General features: G+C 42.4%; 2 protein-coding genes across 4 annotated transcripts in view; one reads left to right on the top strand and one right to left on the bottom strand.

Annotated features, from left to right (window-relative positions):
• Nucleotides 1-19,604, bottom strand: klhl24b (kelch-like family member 24b). Of its 2 annotated transcripts, none has more exons than XM_058376790.1 (7): nucleotides 19,424-19,604; nucleotides 15,988-16,968; nucleotides 12,370-12,554; nucleotides 9,678-9,796; nucleotides 6,958-7,146; nucleotides 4,439-4,627; nucleotides 1-4,307 (listed from the first exon to the last, which is right to left on the bottom strand). In XM_058376790.1, the coding sequence occupies exons 2-7, from the start codon at nucleotides 16,905-16,907 to the stop codon at nucleotides 4,107-4,109; spliced, it is 1,803 nt and encodes a 600-aa protein (XP_058232773.1). In that variant the 5' UTR covers nucleotides 16,908-16,968; nucleotides 19,424-19,604; the 3' UTR covers nucleotides 1-4,106. The 2 variants fall into 2 exon arrangements, with proteins under 2 accessions (XP_058232773.1, XP_058232772.1); XM_058376789.1 differs by having other exon boundaries at nucleotides 15,988-16,971; nucleotides 19,424-19,602.
• Nucleotides 19,605-22,044: 2,440 nt separating this feature from the next.
• sh3kbp1 (SH3-domain kinase binding protein 1) overlaps nucleotides 22,045-23,377 on the top strand; it is a 61,013-nt gene continuing 59,680 nt past the window's right edge. For both annotated transcript variants that reach the window (XM_058376534.1, XM_058376533.1), the window contains exon 1: nucleotides 22,045-22,406. In XM_058376534.1, coding sequence (XP_058232517.1) covers nucleotides 22,403-22,406 — 4 coding nt within the window. In that variant the 5' untranslated portion in view covers nucleotides 22,045-22,402. The remainder of the gene's footprint in view (nucleotides 22,407-23,377) is intronic.

Raw genomic sequence — 23,377 nt, 5'->3', positions numbered from 1 at the left:
AATACAATAAAATAATTACTGCTCTGAATTTTAAAAGAATCAATATTAAAGTTTTTCAAGAATATTTAGATCACCAATAAGAAGAAAAACTTACTCTGTTAACTGATACTATTTATCTATTTATTTTATTTAAATTTTTCACTATTAATAATTTTAAAACACACCATTTCACCATTTTGTAATGAATAAAGATTAAAAATAAAATAATTAACTTTTTCATTCAAATTTTGTCCTTAGGGCGTGTAAACTTTTGCACTTGACTACACACAAAAAAAAGATATATTCTGGAAGAAAAAAAATCAATTTAAAGATCTCAAATTTGCTTAAAACACACACACACACACACACACACACACACACACACGGTCAGTTGTGGCTGCTACATCCTTAACACCTTTTTTTCCTTTTTAAGTTACAGTAATAAAGTGTTGGTATGATTATAAAAATTTACTGATACAGTAAAAAAGGCTTTAATTTATTATTTACAACAAAAATTCAGTATTTAAAAAATCAAGGAATAAAAAGAGCCACTGAAAACACAGACTGCAGAGTAATCATCCGAGTTAAAAAAAATAAAATAAAGATTTTCACTGGGCATAAAAAATTCTAAAAAGAGAAAAGAAGTAGGAGGAAGAAGAGGAAAAGGAGGAGGAGGAGGAGGAAGTGAAGAGGAAGAAGAAGAAGAAGAAGAAGAATACTCTCAGTGGTTAGATGTTGATCAGAAACACAAAGACTAGTCCATGACTGTGTACATAAACACAGCAACGTCAAATTTCTTAAATTATTTCCTGAAAACACACACAGCACAGTGTCGAGTCACACACACACACACACACACACACACACAGCACAGTGTCGAGTCACACACACACACACACACACACACAGCACAGTGTCGAGTCACACACACACACACACACACACACACACACAGCACAGTGTCGAGTCACACACACACACACACACAGCACAGTGTCGAGTCACACACACACACACACACACACACACACACACACACACAGCACAGTGTCGAGTCACACACACACACACACACACACACACACACAGCACAGTGTCGAGTCACACACACACACACACACACACAGCACAGTGTCGAGTCACACACACACACACACACACACACACAGCACAGTGTCGAGTCACACACACACACACACACACACACACACACACAGCACAGTGTCGAGTCACACACACACACACACACACACACACAGCACAGTGTCGAGTCACACACACACACACACACACACACAGCACAGTGTCGAGTCACACACACACACACACACACAGCACAGTGTCGAGTCACACACACACACACACACACACAGCACAGTGTCGAGTCACACACACACACACACACACACAACACAGTGTCGAGTCACACACACACACACACACAGCACAGTGTCGAGTCACACACACACACACACACACACAGCACAGTGTCGAGTCACACACACACACACACACACACACACACAGCACAGTGTCGAGTCACACACACACACACACACACAGCACAGTGTCGAGTCACACACACACACACACACACACATACAGCACAGTGTCGAGTCACACACACACACACACACACACAGCACAGTGTCGAGTCACACACACACACACACACACACAGCACAGTGTCGAGTCACACACACACACACACACACACATACAGCACAGTGTCGAGTCACACACACACACACACACACACAGCACAGTGTCGAGTCACACACACACACACACACACACATACAGCACAGTGTCGAGTCACACACACACACACACACACAGCACAGTGTCGAGTCACACACACACACACAGCACAGTGTCGAGTCACACACACACACACACACACACACAGCACAGTGTCGAGTCACACACACACACACACACACACAGCACAGTGTCGAGTCACACACACACACACACACACACACAAGACAGTGTCGAGTCACACACACACACACACAGCACAGTGTCGAGTCACACACACACACACACACACACACAGCACAGTGTCGAGTCACACACACACACACACACAGCACAGTGTCGAGTCACACACACACACACAGCACAGTGTCGAGTCACACACACACACACACACACACACAAGACAGTGTCGAGTCACACACACACACACACACAGCACAGTGTCGAGTCACACACACACACACACACACAGCACAGTGTCGAGTCACACACACACACACAGCACAGTGTCAAGTCACACACACACACACACACACAGCACAGTGTCGAGTCACACACACACACACACACAGCACAGTGTCGAGTCACACACACACACACACACACACACAGCACAGTGTCGAGTCACACACACACACACACACACACAGCACAGTGTCGAGTCACACACACACACAGCACAGTGTCGAGTCACACACACACACACACACACAGCACAGTGTCGAGTCACACACACACACACACAGCACAGTGTCGAGTCACACACACACACACACACACAGCACAGTGTCGAGTCACACACACACACACACACACACACAGCACAGTGTCGAGTCACACACACACACACACAGCACAGTGTCGAGTCACACACACACACACACACAGCACAGTGTCGAGTCACACACACACACACACAGCACAGTGTCGAGTCACACACACACACACACACAGCACAGTGTCGAGTCACACACACACACACACAGCACAGTGTCGAGTCACACACACACACACAGCACAGTGTCGAGTCACACACACACACACACAGCACAGTGTCGAGTCACACACACACACAGCACAGTGTCGAGTCACACACACACACACACACACACACACACAGCACAGTGTCGAGTCACACACACACACACACACACAGCACAGTGTCGAGTCACACACACACACACACACACACACACACAGCACAGTGTCGAGTCACACACACACACACACACACACACAGCACAGTGTCGAGTCACACACACACACACACACACACAGCACAGTGTCGAGTCACACACACACACAGCACAGTGTCGAGTCACACACACACACACACACACACACACACAGCACAGTGTCGAGTCACACACACACACACACACAGCACAGTGTCGAGTCACACACACACACACACACACACAGCACAGTGTCGAGTCACACACACACACAGCACAGTGTCGAGTCACACACACACACACACAGCACAGTGTCGAGTCACACACACACACACACACACACACACACAGCACAGTGTCGAGTCACACACACACACACAGCACAGTGTCGAGTCACACACACACACACACACACACACACAGCACAGTGTCGAGTCACACACACACACACACACACACACACACACACCATCAACACAAACACCTGAATAAAATAATAACAATAATAACAAAATACATAATGTAATAAACATAATTAGAGAAAAAACCTGCAGAGAACTCTGATAAAAAAGAAAAAATACAGGGGTCAAAGGTCACAGGGCTGACGGAGGAACATGCCAACTTTAATGTGCTAAAAAATTAAAGAAAAAAAAGAAACATCTAATAATATAGTAAAAATGCTGGGAGAAAACTAATAACAGTTTTAACAACAGAAATAAATAAAACATGAAATCATCAAATATTTATTTTCGAATACCAGAATTAAAAATAAAATAAAATAAAATAAAATAAAATCTTTGGTGTTTAATGCAAACCTTTTTTTAAAAAAATATTGAATGATATTTTACATTATTGCTTGAGTGTTGTCTGATGTTGTTTTGCCAGATGGGAAGGAAATAATTAAAAAATTAAAATATTAATTACGTTTTTGAAATGTGAAAATTATTCTTAATTAAAAATGATTCAGAATTCTAATTAAAACTGTTATTAGCTTCCTGTTGAACAACTTTTACTGGATTGGAAGTTTACAGTGTAAATACTAAATGCTACACACACGCACACACACACTCGACACCCAATATCTGACACCTGGTTCAAGTGATCTTCACCCAGCGAAGGCCTGTGTGTGTGTGTGTGTGTGTGTGTGTGTGTATGTGTGTGAGGAGAAAAGAGCTAAGTGTGTGTGGATGGTCATGAGTGGTAGAACTTCTCGTTGTAGCGGTGGATGGTCACACAGCCGTGGTAGGAGATGGGGCGTGGCATCGCCGCTACACCTGTGATGATGCCTGTAGCCGGATCATAGCACAGGATGGTGTCTGACGCCTCACCACTCTCACCACGACCACCCAGGATGTAGATCTTCCCATTACACACCGACATCCCGCAACTCTCCTACACACACACACACACACACAATGGATTATATTCTTTGAACTCACACACCAGATTCCTGAGCAATTTATTCAAAGGTTGAAAGAAGTTGAAGAAGGCTAAAGGAGGTTGAAGGAGAATAAATGAGGTACTTGTTTGCTGAAGGTTTGCACGACGTGCATCCAGTAGTCCTCAGTGGGGTCGTAGCAGTAAATGGATTTAGTTAAACCGCCTGACACGTAGATGAGGTTGTTGAGGGACACAGCAGTGATGCAGCGCTTAGCGATGGGGATGTTGGCCCTTAGCAACCAGCAGTCTGACTCTGGGTCATAGCACTGGACCTGAGAGACGACACACACCATCACACCACAGCCTAAACATCTCAATTTAAACAACTGACAGTGTGGATAGAACATCACCATCTGATTAATATGAACATTAATGATCATCTGGACATTCAGAGGGAATGTCACACACACACACAAACACACACACACTGTTCTATATCCTCCTCCTTCACTGTGCTGAAAGAGAAAGAGAGAGAGAGAGAGAGAGAGAGAGAGGGAGAGAGAGAGAGAGAGAGTGTGTGTGTGTGTGTGTGTGAAGGAAACTAGCCCCAGGCTTTAACGGCACTCTTTTCCACACTGTGAATAATTACGCTGAACTTGAACCAATCAGCTCTCAGAGACACTGTGACATCACACAAAAGACGAGCAGCCTCCACATTCCAGTCACTTTACACCATTCCAATGAATTTATTTAATTCTGCATCATTAGTGTTATTAATGACCTGAGAACAGACGCAAAATCTAACAACACACACACACACAACGCGGTTCCTTAAGGGTTCCTCATACGGCTCTACAGATCCAGGAGAGTTCTGCTGAGAACCGATATTCTGCATGGACAAGCATGAGCTGTCAGAACTGATCCCAAATAATTCAAGTGAAGAGAGAGAGAGAGAGAGAGAGAGAGAGAGAGAGAGAGAGAGAGAGAAAGACAGACAGGCATACAGACAGACAGACAGACAGACAGATAGATAGATAGATAGATAGATAGATAGATAGATAGATAGATAGATAGATAGATAGATAGATAGATAGATAGATGACAGACAAAAAGGCAGAAATCCAGGTAGTTTTACTACTAGTGTGTTCTCCGCTCCACACAGACACCTGGAGAACCTCAGAGCTGTGACAGATCCAGGTCACGCTGCTCTTACACTCCACCACCATGAGGGGGCAGCACTGAGGCAGAGGCCTGCTGAAATCCTGCCCTGAGAGAGAGTTCCAGAACAGCAGGAAGGACAGGAACTGACGCAGGAACTGACTCAGGAAAGCTGCTTTTCTAGCAAACCCGCCACCAATTAAAGATTTATCTACTTTATCACACACACTTTTATAGCGCTCACACACTATTGGTATCTCTGACACAAACTAACCATCATCAATCACCAAATACTAATCAAAATATAATATTATAATATTAATTATAATTATCAGTTCTCTGAGTCAAGCACAGTCGAGTGAATCTAGTGAGTTGTGTGAGTGGAGTGAGTTGAATGAGTCGTGTAAGTCGAGTGAGTCCTGTGAGTCGAGTGAATCTCGTGAGTCAAGTGAATCTTGTGAGTCGAGTGAGTCCTGTGAGTCAAGTGAATCTTGTGAGTCGAGTGAGTCCTGTGAGTCAAGTGAATCTTGTGAGTCGAGTGAGTCCTGTGAGTCAAGTGAATCTTGTGAGTCGAGTGAGTTCTGTGTCAAGTGAATCTTGTGAGTCGAGTGAGTCCTGTGAGTCAAGTGAATCTTGTGAGTCGAGTGAGTCCTGTGAGTCAAGTGAATCTTGTGAGTCGAGTGAGTCCTGTGAGTCAAGTGAATCTTGTGAGTCGAGTGAGTCCTGTGAGTCGAATGAATCGTGTGAGTGGAGTGAGTTGAGTGAGTCGTGTGAATCGTGTGATTCAAGTGATTTGAGTGAGTCGTGTAAGTTGAGTGAGTCGAGTGAGTTGTTTAGGATTCAGAGTACAGAGCTTTGCAAAACAGAGCAAGATGAAACTGTTAAAAGTTTATAATTTTGTGAATATGTTACATGTTTATATTGTAAATTTTAAAGCAGCAGCACAAACATCACACAGACACCACACACAGCTCCATCTGCTGAACTGATTCATTAAAAAGAATCAGTTCAAAAGAATGATTCAGTCATGATCAGACCTCATTACTCACACAGTTAGAGCAAAAAATGTCCAGATTTCTTGGACAGAATTCCCAAAAAGATACTAATGGAATCATTTTTGTTTGAAACCAATAAAAAACACACAGAATATAAATGCACAAAACATGGAAACATGGCAGAAGAAAGGAACAAGAATCATTATAAAAAGGACATTTTAATAAGAACAGACGTGCACGTGGACGATCTCGGGAAGGCGCTGAAACGGCTTACTGACGCTTAACATTGTGTTCTGGACAAATGATGGATTAAAATGAGAGCAGGGTTTTATGGAGACTCGTTTGAGGTAGAAGAATGACTCACATTAATGACTTCATAATGCCTCTTTAACTCGATGTTCTGTCGCAGAGAGCTGGCCGTGCGTCAGCTGTTTATTCAGCAGGAATAAATATAGCCGCTGTGATTGACAGGATACGTTTAGAGCGAGGGTTCGGCCGCTCAGACTCACCTTATCGGAGCAGGTGTTGTCGTCAGGACCTCCGCCGATCACAAAGAGCTTGTTGACGCAGCCGGCCACCGCGGGGGAGCTGACCGCCTCCTTCATGGGGGCCACCTCTGTCCAGCGGTTAGAGAAAGAGTCGTAACACTCCACACTGCTGAGGCGTGACTGACCATCATAACCGCCCACTGCATACACCTGCACACACACACACTTAAGTACAGTTTTTACTCAATTTACTCCAAACTTTAACATATGCAGCGTGAATCATGCAGGAACAGAACTGGTCTCCATTTGAATTTCTGACTCAATAATTGTTGATGTTGAACAGTGATGTAAGAACCAGCGTCAGGTCCATCAGGTAGAACGAGATGTACAACAATAAAAATAACAATAACCTCTCGAGAATGATTTCCTCAAGTGAGGAACATTTGAGCTGAAATCAATGCCAGAGGAACAGAAACACTAACAAAGCCACGTGAACTGAAGCAGAATTACATCACAGTGCCGCCGAATCCTGCGTTCAGATTGGTCAACAGAAGCGCGGGTTTATATTAATGCACTCGTTCTAATGCGTCGTGGTTTCCATAGCAACAGCTCCTTTACAGCAACGTGTACAGCAGAGACTCTACTGATAAGAAACAGATTCAGTAAAGGAATTTTAAAAAACTTAAAAATTACAAAACTGTAAAGAAAAAAATTTAAATGATAGAAGCACAAACACTCAGGGTTAACGTGCTGTTATAGGAAATAAATCTACTTCCTGTTTAAGACCCGCCCCTTTTTAGTTGATGGATAATCTGAAAACTGCTAAACAGGAATGTTCCAGATTTTCATTAATCTCTTCCAGGCAGTTCTGTGAACCGTAAACACTTACAGACACGCCCCTTTCCTGCACCTGGAGCCAAAAAAAAGAAACCTGTCTGTAATGTCCTCCACCTGAGCGTGACACAGTAAACATGTTGACTAACAGAATACAACTGAAAACTGGTCCAGCCGGAGAGGCGGCGCCTGAACCTCAACGTGCTGGAACACGGAGACGCAACGTGCCGCTCATGTGAGGACAAAAAAATAGAAAAACCCACACGTGGCTTGATAAAGACAAAGAGAGATAAAGATCTGCATGTTTACACTCGCTGTAGTGAGGCAGAAACGAGACAGAGAAAGAAAGAGTCAGAGAAGAAAGAAAGAAGTCTTTTATGAGGAAATGAGGAAAATGAGGAAAGGTTCGGCTTCATTTGTTTACTGACAGTTCAAACATTCCCATGAATTCCTTTTATTCCAGCATCAGCAGAAATGTTTCTCAGCAAGATTCTTCTCTGAAACTGAAGAATAAATGTTAAAACCACAGGGTGGTGCCTCCATTAGTCTCAAATACTTCTCATCATGTTTACATGAGCTAAGTGGATCCAAAACCTTCATAAAATCAGAGCAGGCTGAAGATCCAGGGAGGAGATATCCACCCAATGAAACCTTAATCCTTCTGTGGAGAAAAGCCGGATTGTTTTGCGGAGCTAGATGTAAGTTACACGATGCCGTGACCCGTTATTGCACAAGCTGCCTTTGTTTGTCCTCTCGCTCGCTCGTGTAAAAACAGGAGCAATTCTCTGAAACGTGGCCCTGAGCTTTATTCTGAAACCAGCTCCTCCTGGACCTCAGCCAACAAGCAGCTTTCACAACAACATGGTGCTGGATCTGTGTCCTGACTGTAACACAGATGTGGCACAATCCATCAGTGTGAGAGGAAGGACACCACACTCATCCTCACGAGTCCAGATGTCTTTCTCAGGTGAGACACAGAGGATCTCTGCTACTTCCTCCAAGCTTCATCTTTCTCCTTCATGTCTCTGTACACAAATTATGAAGATGATATCAGGGTTAGGAAGTTTGTGAGAACTAGATACTGATCAGGGAACTGGAGAAACATCAGATCACATGCTCCATCAGATCAGACCGAGGAATCATTCAAACCAATCGTCTGTATTTCTAACCTCATCACATGCATGAAGTTCTCCATTGCACACAACTCCATGAATATCCAGAATCCCCCCATCACTCGGTGGGGTCATGAGAGGGTTTTCATCCTGTTTGTTCCTCTTACATGAAAGACATAGAGACAGAAGTGCACAGCTATGGAGCTGATTTCACTCTGACTCACTGGGTGGAGGAATGAATGAGGTCACGCTTTAAAATGCCAAGAAGCAACAGCGAGAAGAGAGAAGAGTATAACACTGAGAGAGGAGAGGAGAGAAGAGAAGAGAAGAGAAGAGAAGAGAAGAGAAGAGAAGAGAAGAGAAGAGAAGAGAAGAGAAGAGAAGAGAAGAGAAGAGAAGAGAAGGTTCATGTGTAGATTCTCTGAGATGAATCCTGATGTATTTAGTGAGACTAATGTCTGTGATATATACACTTATATACACTAGTGTGAGGGAGATATCAGTACTGTCTCATGAGGAAGACACACAATCCTGATTGGTCGATCCTGTTTCTCACTACAGCATCTGTTAGCCAATAAAATGAGATAAAATAATGAGGAGTTTGTTTAGGGCGGAGAAATACGGAGGAACCATAACCATGAGCTTTAATAAACATAATTACAGCTTAATTACTGCATTTTACAGTGTTATAGCACACACTGTATAACCATGAGCTGTAACTGTAATTCAGGGAGTGTGTCTGTGTGTGTCTGTGTGTGTGTGTGTGTGTTTGTGTGTGTCTGTGTGTGTGTTCACCTTTCCCAGTAAGACGGCCATTTTATGTCTCCAGCGTCCTTTATTCAGCGAGGCCACTCGGATCCAGATGTTGAGCTGCGAGTTGTACATCCACACATCTCTGCTGTTGATACGACCTCCTGTAACACACACACACACACACACACACACACACACACAGTCTATCAAACTGCATATGCAAATCAGTCTCTTAACATGGTTTTGCATGGTTTATATTCAACAATATTTTTCTTTTGTTCCAGCTGTGGGTGTATAAAGTACTTAATAAACACCCTATAATAATAAATTAGAATTAATTAATTCATTCATTTGCTATAATTATTTTGATATGAATTAAAGATCTATAAATGTACAGAAGACAAAACACACACAGTATACAGAATACAGCATTCGGCATCATTCACATGTTTACTTAAAACAATTAAAAACACTGAATTTATTAATTATTAAAGTGTACAGAATGTGTAAAGTGTGTACATTGTGTACAGTGTGTAGTACAGAGTGTGTAAAGTGTGTACATTGTGTACAGTGTGTAGTACAGAGTGTGTAAAGTGTGTACATTGTGTACAGTGTGTAGTACAGAGTGTGTAAAGTGTGTACATTGTGTACAGTGTGTAGTACAGAGTGTGTAAAGTGTGTACATTGTGTAGTACAGAGTGTGTAAAGTGTGTACATTGTGTACATTGTGTAGTACAGAGTGTGTAAAGTGTGTACATTGTGTACATTGTGTAGTACAGAGTGTGTAAAGTGTGTACATTGTGTACATTGTGTAGTACAGAGTGTGTAAAGTGTGTACATTGTGTACATTGTGTAGTACAGTGTGTAAAGTGTGTATTTACTTTGTGTGTGGATGTTAAATGTATATCCTGTTTTTAATCCTAATCCGATGCAAATTACTCAACTGTTATTCAAACACTCTAACGGTAACGACTCACAGTCACCTCACTCAATACAAATCATAATACACACACCATAATACACACACCACAATACACACACCACAATACACACACCATAATACACACACCATAATACACACACCACAATACACACACCATAATACACACACCATAATACACACACCATAATACACACACCATAATACACACCACAATACACACACCACAATACACACACCACAATACACACACCATAATACACACCACAATACACACACCATAATACACACACCATAATACACACCACAATACACACACCATAATACACACACCACAATACACACACCATAATACACACCACAATACACACACCACAATACACACACCATAATACACACACCATAATACACACCACAATACACACACCATAATACACACACCACAATACACACACCACAATACACACACCATAATACACACACCACAATACACACACCACAATACACACACCATAATACACACACCATAATACACACACCACAATACACACACCATAATACACACACCACAATACACACACCACAATACACACACCATAATACACACACAGTGACACACACACACACCATAATACACACACCACAATACACACACCATAATACACACACCACAATACACACACCATAATACACACACCATAATACACACACCACAATACACACACCACAATACACACACCATAATACACACACCACAATACACACACCATAATACACACACCACAATACACACACCATAATACACACACAGTGACACACACACACACCATAATACACACACCATAATACACACACCACAATACACACACCACAATACACACACCATAATACACACACCATAATACACACACCACAATACACACACCACAATACACACACCACAATACACACACCATAATACACACACCACAATACACACACCACAATACACACACCATAATACACACACAGTGACACACACACACACCACAATACACATCACAATACACACTGCAATACACACACTGCACACTGCACACTACACACCAACACACACACCGTCCGACACACTGTCCAGCTCCTGGACTTTCTCACTCGTTTCTTGTTGTGTAAACACACTAAGATGAAACTGTATTAAGACGAGTCTAATCAAGTTCTGATGAATCAGCTTTAAACACACACAACTGAGTCTCTACCAGTTGGTGAATGTTCGCAGGGGTAAATACTTATGCACACACACACACACACACACACACAACGGATCCAAATTTATTCCACATTCCAGTCTGAGGCATGTGACTGCAGGCAGACGGATGGGAGCAGCAGACGGCTCGGGGATTAATATGAAACCTGGTGAATAAACATGATACACAATCATCATCAACAGACCTCAGTGCAAAAGTTTGTGCCCCCCTGGGCTTTTAAAATAAAACATTGACCAAAGATTGACATCTAAAGCTAAAGCTTGGGCATAAGACTTATTATTATAGTCATATCACATTCTAAAAGGGGGGCACAAACTTTTGAACCGGCGTGCATAATGACAGACGATAACACAAAGAATGATGTCCTTCCTGTTTCTCTTTAAATAGATGTCTTGGACACAGCGTTTTATACCGCAGCGATGTTCTGAATTCTGATTGGTCAGATTAATTCTCATGTGATGTATGTGTGTATACAATCAGATGTGAAACAAATGGAGTGTAGATACTTTGAAGCACCCCCCCCCACACACACACACACACACACACTGACCTGAGACCAGGATGTCGTTGCGGAGTGCACACACTGCGTACTCTGACTTGGTGAACTCGGGCAGTTTGGCCAGTGATTTCCACTCCCCTGTCACGGGGTCATAGCACTCGGTGTACGGCAGGTTGAAGCCTCCGATTCTCTCACAGCCGCCGACCACCACGATGACCTCAGAGAAACCCGTGGACCTGCGGGAAGACAAACCCCACCCCTTTTTACACACACACGTTACACGCACGTTACAGCCGCTTAATCAAACAGCTCGTTATTCCAGAAGGCTTCTGTTTCTAAAGTAAACAGTAATAACGGAGTGTGTGAGGCGGACGATCCGAGCGTGACACACAATCACAAACACACCAGACTAAACAAACACACTGGTCAGGTCTCCTGTACACTACAGCACGCTGAGACACGCAGTGACCACACAGCAGCGCTAACGTGCTACAGGATCACATACAGAAAATATAGAAAATAAATCAACATGAGCCTTTTTTCACATCTTAATTTGTTTTACTAATTTTTATTTCTTTATGAAAAAAATACATTAAAAAATTAAATGATCATTTTTTATTATTTCGTAATAGTTACTTATTAGTATAATAGTATCTTAATTCACTTTCTGCTGTTTCCATTCACATTTTTATCTATACTAAATTTAAAGTTCCCCTAAAAACAACCTGATTTTTTTATTATTATTATTATTATTTATTTTTATTTCCAGTGTTTCCAGATGTTTCTGGATACAAATCTAAAATATGCACAAAAGCATGTGGAAGGAAATGACATCATTATCATGATTATGATCCTTAGTTTATTATTATATAATATTTAAATAAACATTCATTTAATGATATAATTTATAATTCCAACTAACTGAATTCACATGAACACCACGTCTCGTGTGTAAACACTCCTGTGAGTGATTTATAAAATTAATCTGTTTTTTTATTCAGACTTTAAAACTCACATTAAAGCAGGATATTATTTTTATTTTGGACTTTATGAGATATTTTTAAATAAACAATGTTTAAAGGTTTCTGATAATTTTTTCATTTTCACTCAGTGACCTTTTACACACACACATACACACACACACACACTGAACTGAGCGTCACTGCCCTCTGCTGTAACTCATTAACAGAACCTGTTTGTTCGGCTGTGTTTTTCTGCTCCGCTGTCAGCCCTGAGCTAAGAATAGCAGTGAACAAAAACGCAGGATAAGAGCCGAGAGACGAGAAGAGGAGAGAGAAAACAAGAGGAGAGAGAGAGGAGAGTGAGAGCAAGAGGAGAGCGAGAGGAGAGTGAGGTCTGAGGTCTGACAGCGAACAGTGGCTCTCTGCCTAAAAAACATTTTTGTCCGAGTTTCCGCCTGGCTCCTGCCTCGCTCCTCCTCTCTGGACACGAGAGCAGAGAGAAAAGACAAACACAGAGCAGCTCCAGCTCTAAGAAAGACATGCAGATTATTTCCACTTTATTAAGCCAGAACATCAGAAATCGGTCTGCGATCTGCCCGGGGACAGAGGAGTGGAGCGGCGTGTCACAAACCCACACCCTGCTGAACACAGCAGAAACCCTTTCCCTCGAATCCAGCACTCTCTTTATTACTTCACCGTCCTTTAGAAGCGCACACACACACACACTGCTGGTCCTCCAGCATGCTGCATTTTATAGCTGTTGTTCTCTGCTGTGTGACTTTATCATGGCGATCGAGATGATTATACACCCATCCACCCATTCCAGAGAACTAAACAATGAACTCACTACACACACACACACACACACACACACAGAAATGACAGATCGTTTTGTCGAATCACATTCACACCAGGTACAAAGTTCAACATTGAGGAATAAAAAAGAAAAGACGCAGAAAAATAAAGTGTGAGTGGGTTTTTACACGGAGACACACACCAGCAGGAGAGAGTGTGTGGTGTTTATGAGTGTGTGTGGTGTTCAGATGTCACACTGTAGATCGGACTCTGTCTGAGATCAGTTTCTGAAAAGTATCAGATCACAATCTGTAGTCAGGACCGGATCAGTATCAGATCAGACTGTGATTAGAATCAGATCAGATTTGGGAGTGTACTGGAGGATTACTGGATTAGTACTGGATTTGTTTGGATCAGTTTTGTAAAGTCTTTGGCTTTGTATTGGATCAGTACTGATTCATTTCTGGATTATTACCAGCTCAGTATTAGATGTGTGTCAGATCTAAACTGGACCATTATTGGATCAGTATTAGATCAGTACTTTATCGGTATTGGAACAGTACTGAATTCTTACTGGATCAGTACTGAGATCTGTTTCAGATCAGTATTAGATCAGATCAGTACTGAATCTTCAGAAACATTTCCAACAAAAGTTTAAATTAAAGTATTAAAAAAAATACAGAACGTCTTTGCTCTGAGATCCGCCTCCTCTTCAAAAAAAAAAAAAAAAACCCTAATCAGATCCTGTAATTCCTTCTAAAGTCACTGAGATCTGACAAGACGAGACCTACTCTGTCCAGATGTTCTCTTCATGTCCGGTCCTGTCTCTTCTGTGAAATAATAACAATAACGCTACCAGCTACATTTCTGTCTTCTTTACGCCTGATCAAAGTGCTGACTGAGAGAAAGCTGAAGAGCAGAAGATCAGACGGACGTCGGTGTGCCGCAGGGTCGAGGTGAGGAGGAGGAGGAGGAGGAGGAGGAAAACAACGGATCTGCTCGGATCTAGTTCCACACCAGGTCCTGAACACAGAGACCAGAGGTGCGGCGTGATGATGCGCTCACGCTGATGAACCTCAGACCTACACAAAGAACAGTTCAGCAGTGACACCGAGTCTCCTGAGAACCCGTCATTAGGTGGCTTTCACACAGCTTAATGAAGCCTTTCTCTTCCTCTGCTTCCTGTTCTGCAGTTTTTACAAGACGACACTCAAACCTCTCATCTCTGTGTGAAGCTAAAAACAAAAAAGAGGACGAGACCCGAGGCGCTACAGCAGATCCGGTGTGGATAATTACAACTCTCGTACCTGATTAAGTGCTTTTACCTGTTTCTCAACACCAAATGTCACGAAGGTGAAAAAAAACAAAAGCCGCATAGAGCAGAAAAGACAAAAAAAATCACACACTCTGCAGTTTTGCACTAGTTTAACTAGCTAGCGCTAACAACAATTCCAAAAAGATTTAATTGAATCACAGTTAGCATGAAGTTGGCTAGTTTCCTAACTAACCTAGCTAACAGTTTGGATTAGGTAATGTTTGCCTAATGCTAGCTAGCTTCCTTAAAACATTAGCTAGTACAATAAAGAATTTTTAAGTCGCTCGCTCACTCACATGATTCTAACAGCCCAATGCTAACTCACTAGAAACCGCCACCTATAACACCACTGCTGTGCTTAGGTAGCTAGCTAGCTTTACGAATGTTGCTAATTCAGGATGTGCTAATACCGTTACATACATAAAATTATAATCAGAATCAAATGACAGAATTGAGTTCTTTTCTTTTGTTCCTCTACAGAAATCTGTTCTACACAGAGCCCTGTAAAATTTCAGAGCAGGTTCCGAAGCTACTATTTTATCTGTTCGGAGAATAGCAGAGGAAAACTTTTGTTAAAGAGCACATGTGGGGTCGTACCTGCGTGGGCGTGTCCTAGGTGACATCATTTCATTGCCCAGTACGTGGTATCGGCGTGCCTCGTGCAGCAGCTGGTAACACTCCGGCGCGTTCTGGATGAGCTGATCGCCTTCCACCGTCTGCACGAAGTAGTTGGGGTGCAGCAGCGGCAGACGGACGTGCGTCAGGAGCTCACGGAGGATGGAGCGGCGGTGTTCCATGTCGTGGTAGACCCAGCGCATCACCGCCTCGAACACCATCTCCTCCTTACCGATGACGAGCTCGTCGCTGGAGATGTAGTCCTCGAGCTCGTCACGGCGCAGGTCCAGGAACTCCTCGTGCTGCGCCACATCTGCAAAGCTCTGCAGGGCGTAGTTACGGCAGCGGGCAGCGAGCTGTTTGAGCGAGTGGGCGTCGGCGAACCTCTGGATGCCCAGGCAGTTACACGGGTCCAGCTGGTCCTCCAGGAACTTGGCACAGGCGTCACGCAGCGTCGCGATCTGGAACAAGCTGGACGTCTCGAACAGGAACTGCACGTTGTCGGTGGTGATGCGGGCGCGGCCCGTGTACACGTACTGCAGGAAAGTGTCCATGGCGTCGGCGCGGATGCCGTTGATCTCCACCAGCATGGCGCGGCTCTCGCGGTGGTCATTACAGAACATGGCGCGGAAGTAGCTGCTGCACGCCGACAGCACGGCGCGGTGACACGGGAACTCACGACCCTCCACGCTGATCACCACGTCGGTGAAGAGACGACCGTCACGGAACTCGTTGAACATCTGGAGGATGCTCTCAGCATGGCTCGGGCCTGAGGAGAAGTCGAACACGTCATGACTGCTCAGAGTTTTCGTGTCCATCTCCAGAACTTTGCGCTTGACTGCAGGAGATTCGCGGACGCCAGAATCCTCCCGGTTTAGTCGTCTTCCCAGGATCAGTACCATGGCGGACAGAACGGATCAGGCCTGAGGCCCAGTGACAGGAGAACAGGAAGAGGAACCGAGGCTGCTGAGATAAAAGAGATAAGACTCAGATTAACTTCCATCACCTTCAACACCAAGATTTTCCATTTAGATCGTTAACTCCGTGTGGATTCAAAACAAATAATCAACAATAAATAATCGTTTCTCTTCTCTACAGAAATTGGCTAAAAACAAACACAAACTTCAGACCATTGACCCCAAAACCTCCACCTGTTCCGGATAATTCCGCAGGATAATGACAGGTATGGCAACCCTGGATCACGACTCAATCATATAGGTCTCATGTAGGCTAAAATATTTTCCATATTATTGTTCCCTTGATTGCGTTCCTTTCACTATATCATTGCTTTAGTTTTTTAAAAATTGACAGTAACGCTCCTACATGTCCACCCTGACGTCTGAAGCTGCAACTTAAACATCTACACAAACTGCTGGTTCTCCAAATCACTAACAAAGAACCACGTGTGTTTTATCAGAGTCACGCTGTGAAACACCTGGCAACCCTTTGTTGTCGTGATCTGTCTACGCCATCGGCTGCGTCCCAAATCGCTTTTTAATTAGTAGAAGAGTGTTCACCTGTACTTTCAGTGCAGTGTTTAATAAGATACCATGCGGTTGGGGACACAGCCCCGGGGCTTAAACCTGAATGTTGTGAGAAAGACATTGTGTCTCAGCTACTGGTGTATTTTTCCACAGTGACATAGGAGACGTGGGCGGAGCAGCAGGTGAGCTCACCTGAGGAAAACCTCCTCCACGTGGCCCTGTTTCACCTGCCGCCCCTTAGTGTTCATTCACACTCACTATAATAATGCATTATAAACAAAGAAGTGCAACACGTGCGCACCTGAGAGAAGTGGAACAGAGATGTAAAAAAAAAAGGTAAATAAAAGTAAGAACCGTTAACTGCCCAAAGAACCCTGAGGGCTCAGAGTGAAGGTTCTGGAAGTCAGGGTTTAGAAGTGTACTTCAGATGATTAGCTATAAAGCGTTATAACTATAATTACATCTCAGTGCTCATAGTACACAATAACATACAAATCCTGACGAGGAAAAAAAACATTCTCGTCTTAAAATCTACCTGGAGTCTAATCAGAGTCTAATAACAGTCTAATCAGAGTCTAATAACAGTCTAATAACAGTCTAATAACAGTCTAATCAGAGTCTAATAACAGTCTAATCAGAGTCTAATAACAGTCTAATAACAGTCTAATAACAGTCTAATCAGAGTCTAATAACAGTCTAATCAGAGTCTAATAACAGTCTAATAACAGTCTAATCAGGGTCTAATAACAGTCTAATCAGAGTCTAATAACAGTCTAATCAGGGTCTAATAACAGTCTAATCAGGGTCTAATAACAGTCTAATCAGGGTCTAATAACAGTCTAATCAGAGTCTAATAACAGTCTAATAACAGTCTAATAACAGTCTAATAACAGTCTAATCAGAGTCTAATAACAGTCTAATCAGGGTCTAATAACAGTCTAATCAGGGTCTAATAACAGTCTAATCAGAGTCTAATAACAGTCTAATAACAGTCTAATCAGGGTCTAATAACAGTCTAATCAGAGTCTAATAACAGTCTAATCAGGGTCTAATAACAGTCTAATCAGAGTCTAATAACAGTCTAATCAGGGTCTAATAACAGTCTAATCAGAGTCTAATAACAGTCTAATCAGGGTCTAATAACAGTCTAATCAGGGTCTAATAACAGTCTAATCAGGGTCTAATAACAGTCTAATCAGGGTCTAATAACAGTCTAATCAGAGTCTAATAACAGTCTAATCAGAGTCTAATAACAGTCTAATCAGGGTCTAATAACAGTCTAATCAGGGTCTAATAACAGTCTAATCAGAGTCTAATAACAGTCTAATCAGAGTCTAATCAGGGTCTAATCAGAGTTTGATCGTGTTTTAGTGTTTGAGTCTGATCATTTGATGCCATTTTTTCTCTGCTGTTGTTTATCTCCTTTATTCCATGTGCTATTTTCCTGCTTCGTTTTGAAATCTAGTTTATAAACAAATCTGACCGACTTACTAACATCGAGGGAAAAAACAGATTCTTATCAATCAACAGCAGATCGATAACTGACCCCTCACGTGCTCTACCAACACTACAGACTGTCCTGCGGAGTGGGGCAAGAAATAATAAGAGAATTAAGTCACTTCCTGTTGAGGAAAAGTCTCCTGTAGACCAAGTCAAGTGTAAACAATCAGCAGTGAGGAACAGATGATCCGGTTTCACACTAACACCATATCCCCAGCAACACACAACACACTCTTCACTTTTTTAAAGATAATAAAGAGAGAAATCTTATGGGTTTGAAATGGATTGCGGAGAGGAAGCTCGGCAGGTAAGAGGAGGAGAAGAGAAGGAGCAGTGGAGAGAAGATAAAGTGGAAGAGAATAACATTATAAGGTGCCAGCTGTGGTGATGTTTTTCTGTTTGTTTTGTTTCTCAGGAACATGAGCAGAACTTACCTTAAAAAAGAATCACAAGCCGAGATCTGAGCTGATTCTCCCTTATGAGTCTGAATGCAAACTCTTATTCCTCTTATTCCCGTCCCTCTCTGTTCTTTCTCCTCGAGCTGAGGTCGTGTTCTCTCTCTCCCCCTCTCTCTCTCTCTCTCTCTCTCTGATGCGCTCAGAGGGGACATGATCCACCTCCCCACCGCATCCTCCAAACACAAGCCAGCGCCAATCAGCTGACAGCGCGACGGATTGTGGGATTTGTAATCTGGAAGCCGGTAGCGCGCGCTGTTCCGATCGTGGTTTTGGACTACATCGTAAACCCCGCCCCTTGGATTGCGTCAGAGTGCCACATGGCAGCTGGTGTTTACAAACAGCTCGAGGAAGTGTGGAGAAGTGAGGATGGAAATGTGACTCAAACGTTACTGAAGCTCATTAACATCAACACACGATAACCTGCATTCATCTACCTGTTAATCAGGTTCTCCTCAAATAATTAAATTAAATAAAATAAATAAATAAATAAATAAATAAAGCGCCATCACTGAGGTCTCCGGGTTCTCAAGGGTTCTTTGCATTGTTCTTAACTCCATAAAGAGGAACACTTCCAAAAGAGGTTTTATTTGTAACAGCGACTCATTCTGCTCTAGCACTCTCAAGATCGAGAAGAACAAACCCTTCAGGATGCTTCACGAACCAGTTTTAGACATGTGTAGGATCTTTGGATTGTTCTTAGCTTTAATTTGTAGGCATCTCTGGGGGTAAACCTGAGGTTATTGGGCTCATTTAACATGAGGTTAAGTGTTTCCACTCAGAAAAAAGGTTCTTCATGGATCTCTGAATCCTTCTAAATCTAAACTGTGCTAATCCTCAGAGAGGAGATCATGTACTAGTAAACCCCTCTCAGGAAATCCAGAACATTCTGTAGAACCTGTGAAGAACCCTAAAATATCCACAAAGTTCTTTGATTGATTTAATTACTGCTGTAAGGAACCTTTAAGGGTTTTCCCAGAAAACCGGGAGGTTTTTTTTGTAGCATCCTAAGAGGATTTATTCTAGAAAAAATAACGTTTCTATCTGAACAGTTAAACATGTCCTCAGAAACCTTGCTGTTGTGAAGTTTCCAAGAAGAGGTTCTAATAAGGTTCGTGTTGATGTTGAAGACTCTGCCATGCTGATTAATGGCTTCATGAAAGAGGTGTTCTTACTTCAGGGCAGATTTTTCTCTTCAATAAAAATTCCAAAGAATGTCTTCCAGGAAGTCGAGGGAGGAAAATACGTCTCTTATTCTTTCCTGACATCTAGAGGACTGAGGATAAGTGTGCAGAAATCCTCCAGGAAGCACCATTAGATCTCTCTCTCTCTCAGAGAGAGAGAGAGAGAGAGAGAGAGAGAGAGAGAGAGAGAGAGAGAGAGAGAGAGAGAGAGAGAGAGAGCTCTTCTGTTAATCTGCTGTTGTAATGATTTATTCCCAGTAACTCTCCCAGCTTGCTTCAGCTCCTTCAGCTCCATCCACACCTGACACTTCCACAGAGTTTGGAGCTCAGCATCAGCTCAGGGTTTTTATCCAGACTTTTAAAAATGTAATTCTTCTCACTCTGGTCTTCTTAAAGGTTCCTGACTGACCACCAAAATGCCCCTTCACCCGGTACATACCCCTAAAACATGAAGAAATATGATCAGATTAAATGATGGAGATTAAATTACTGCACTAATAAATAAATTCTCTGCCAGGGTTTATAATGTCTTAATAACTGGTCGTCAGCGCCCTCTGGTGGTGAATAAACGCAGGAAAAATGTTGAAACTTGATCATTTACTGACCAGGAAGCGGAGCGCGTGCTTTCTGACCATTCAAATAATAATAATAATAACAATAATAATAATAATAATAATAATAATAATAATAATAATAATAATAAAGCAAACACACTTTAACAGATGAGCTGAAATCAACATTTATTCTACAGCACAGTGTTACTGCAAGTCCTCTTTATTATAAATAAATAAAGAAATATAAAAGAAAGCTAGCATGTAAATGAAAAATACTTTAATTTAGACTGCAGATCATAGTAAATTATTATTTTTTATTATTGCATCAAACATTGTTATGTCGCCAGGGGGCGCCCTAAGCACATAATGATTTATTCGGATACATTATTATTATTATTATTATTATTATTATTATTACTACTACTACTACTACTACTATTATTATTTCAACATGTCATTTATTTGAGAAATGTCATTTTCTAATATATAATAATAAAATGATCCATAATATAGTAATAATAATATTCTTTTCTATTTCTTTTGATTTGTTTACAAATTTTATTAAATAAAATAACACGTAAAAAAATTCAGTGATTGAGGTCACAGGTTCAACTTCATCATGATGTTAATGTTATTTTTTTTTTTAATCAAACACTGTCATTTAAGGATAACTTTGTAGTTTAATACTTCCGCCTGGGAGGGGGAGGGGGAGGCAGCGGTGGAGGGAGCTCGCGTCACGTGACTTCGAGAGCTCTTCAGGTGTCCTATTCTCGCGAGAGTTTGTATGCTGAAGCACGCCACAGCGCCCCCTGCAGGCTGGTTTGCGGCTCGGACTGGGCGGTGTGTGTGTGTGTGTGTGTGTGTGTGTGTGTGTGTGTGTGTAACGGAGCAGCGGCCACATCACACAGCGCTTCTCCGCTGCATTGTCGCCGCTCTGTTTTCATCTCTGCGCGGTGAAGTAACGGAGCGCGAGGCACGGGGGACGTTCTGCGCGCGAGCCGTGCCGTGTCTCATCACTGAGACGTTTTTTCTAGCAACATTTTCTTTTTCCTCATCGTCATTTTCTTCCCTCTGAGTCTCGGAGCTCCTTCAACTCCACTGAGCTGGAGATTTGTTTGATCATTATTTTTAACTTAATTTATTATTATTAGTATTATTTTATTTGAAATCTCTCGCCCTCAGTCTCCGGGAGGATCACGAGGCGGAAATAAAGTTTATAAATGGGTGAGTAGGGCGATGTTTAACGGTGCACGCGCATGTTTCTGACTGTGTAATGCATTGTGTTTCTGCGTCCCGTTATTCTCCTCTGCAGCTGATAAACAGCCTGGAAAGTGGCCTGATCACGAGTCCGAACCGAACCGAGCCGAACCCGGGCTCAGGCTCTCTGCTCGCGCGCGCTTTAACGCACTCCGTGTTTCTGCTTTAGTTTTTCTCTATCCTATAATCCTCGTGTGAGAAGGTTGTGTAGTTGTGTGATTATTCTCTCAGTAACACTCTAAAGTTGATCAGGAGAGGAAAATCGATCAAGAAGATCCAGAGATATTTTATTGTTTTATTCCTCAGATTTTCATGCATGGTATTTGTACAGGAAGTTCGAGTTCATCTGCTCTTACAAAACCAGAGCTGTAAAATATTACACTGGTCACACTGGGCTTCTTCTCTCCAGACAAACCGGAAGAATACACATTTCTCAGCATTTTTACAGAATTTTGTTCCTCAGTGTTCGGACCCGAATAACTGCAACGATCCTTTAATAAGTGTTAGAACCCGCGGTTCACATCCTGACCCACGCGCAGCAGCAGAACCATCACTGCTTTATATTAATGCACTCCTTACTCCTTATTTACGGAAGGAGTCTCCAGGTCCAGTGCTGTGTATGGGTCAGAAGTTCTGCACATCTTCAGGACAGAGGAGTTTACACTTCTGTGCAGTTTCTCAGTAACATGACCAGCTGAGGTTATTTTAGAGAATAAAGATGTAACCGGAAACGGATAAATAGTAACATCCTTCTCCTTCCTTTTTTTTTTTTTTTTTACATTTTTTTCTGGAAAGTGTTGTGAAGAAAGCAGGAAGATGTTGAAGCCTTTTGTGGATTCAGGAAGTGTTCAGAGGGAGTGTGTGGTGTTGTTCTAGTGTATTGTATCGCAATGATGCCGTTTCTGACAGATGGCACGTGTGTGTGTGTGTGTGTGTGT

The sequence above is a fragment of the Hemibagrus wyckioides genome, linkage group LG23, assembly GCF_019097595.1.
Source record: "Hemibagrus wyckioides isolate EC202008001 linkage group LG23, SWU_Hwy_1.0, whole genome shotgun sequence".
In the NCBI taxonomy this organism is placed as follows: Eukaryota; Metazoa; Chordata; class Actinopteri; order Siluriformes; family Bagridae; genus Hemibagrus; species Hemibagrus wyckioides.
This window is presented reverse-complemented; position numbering and strand designations above follow the sequence as displayed.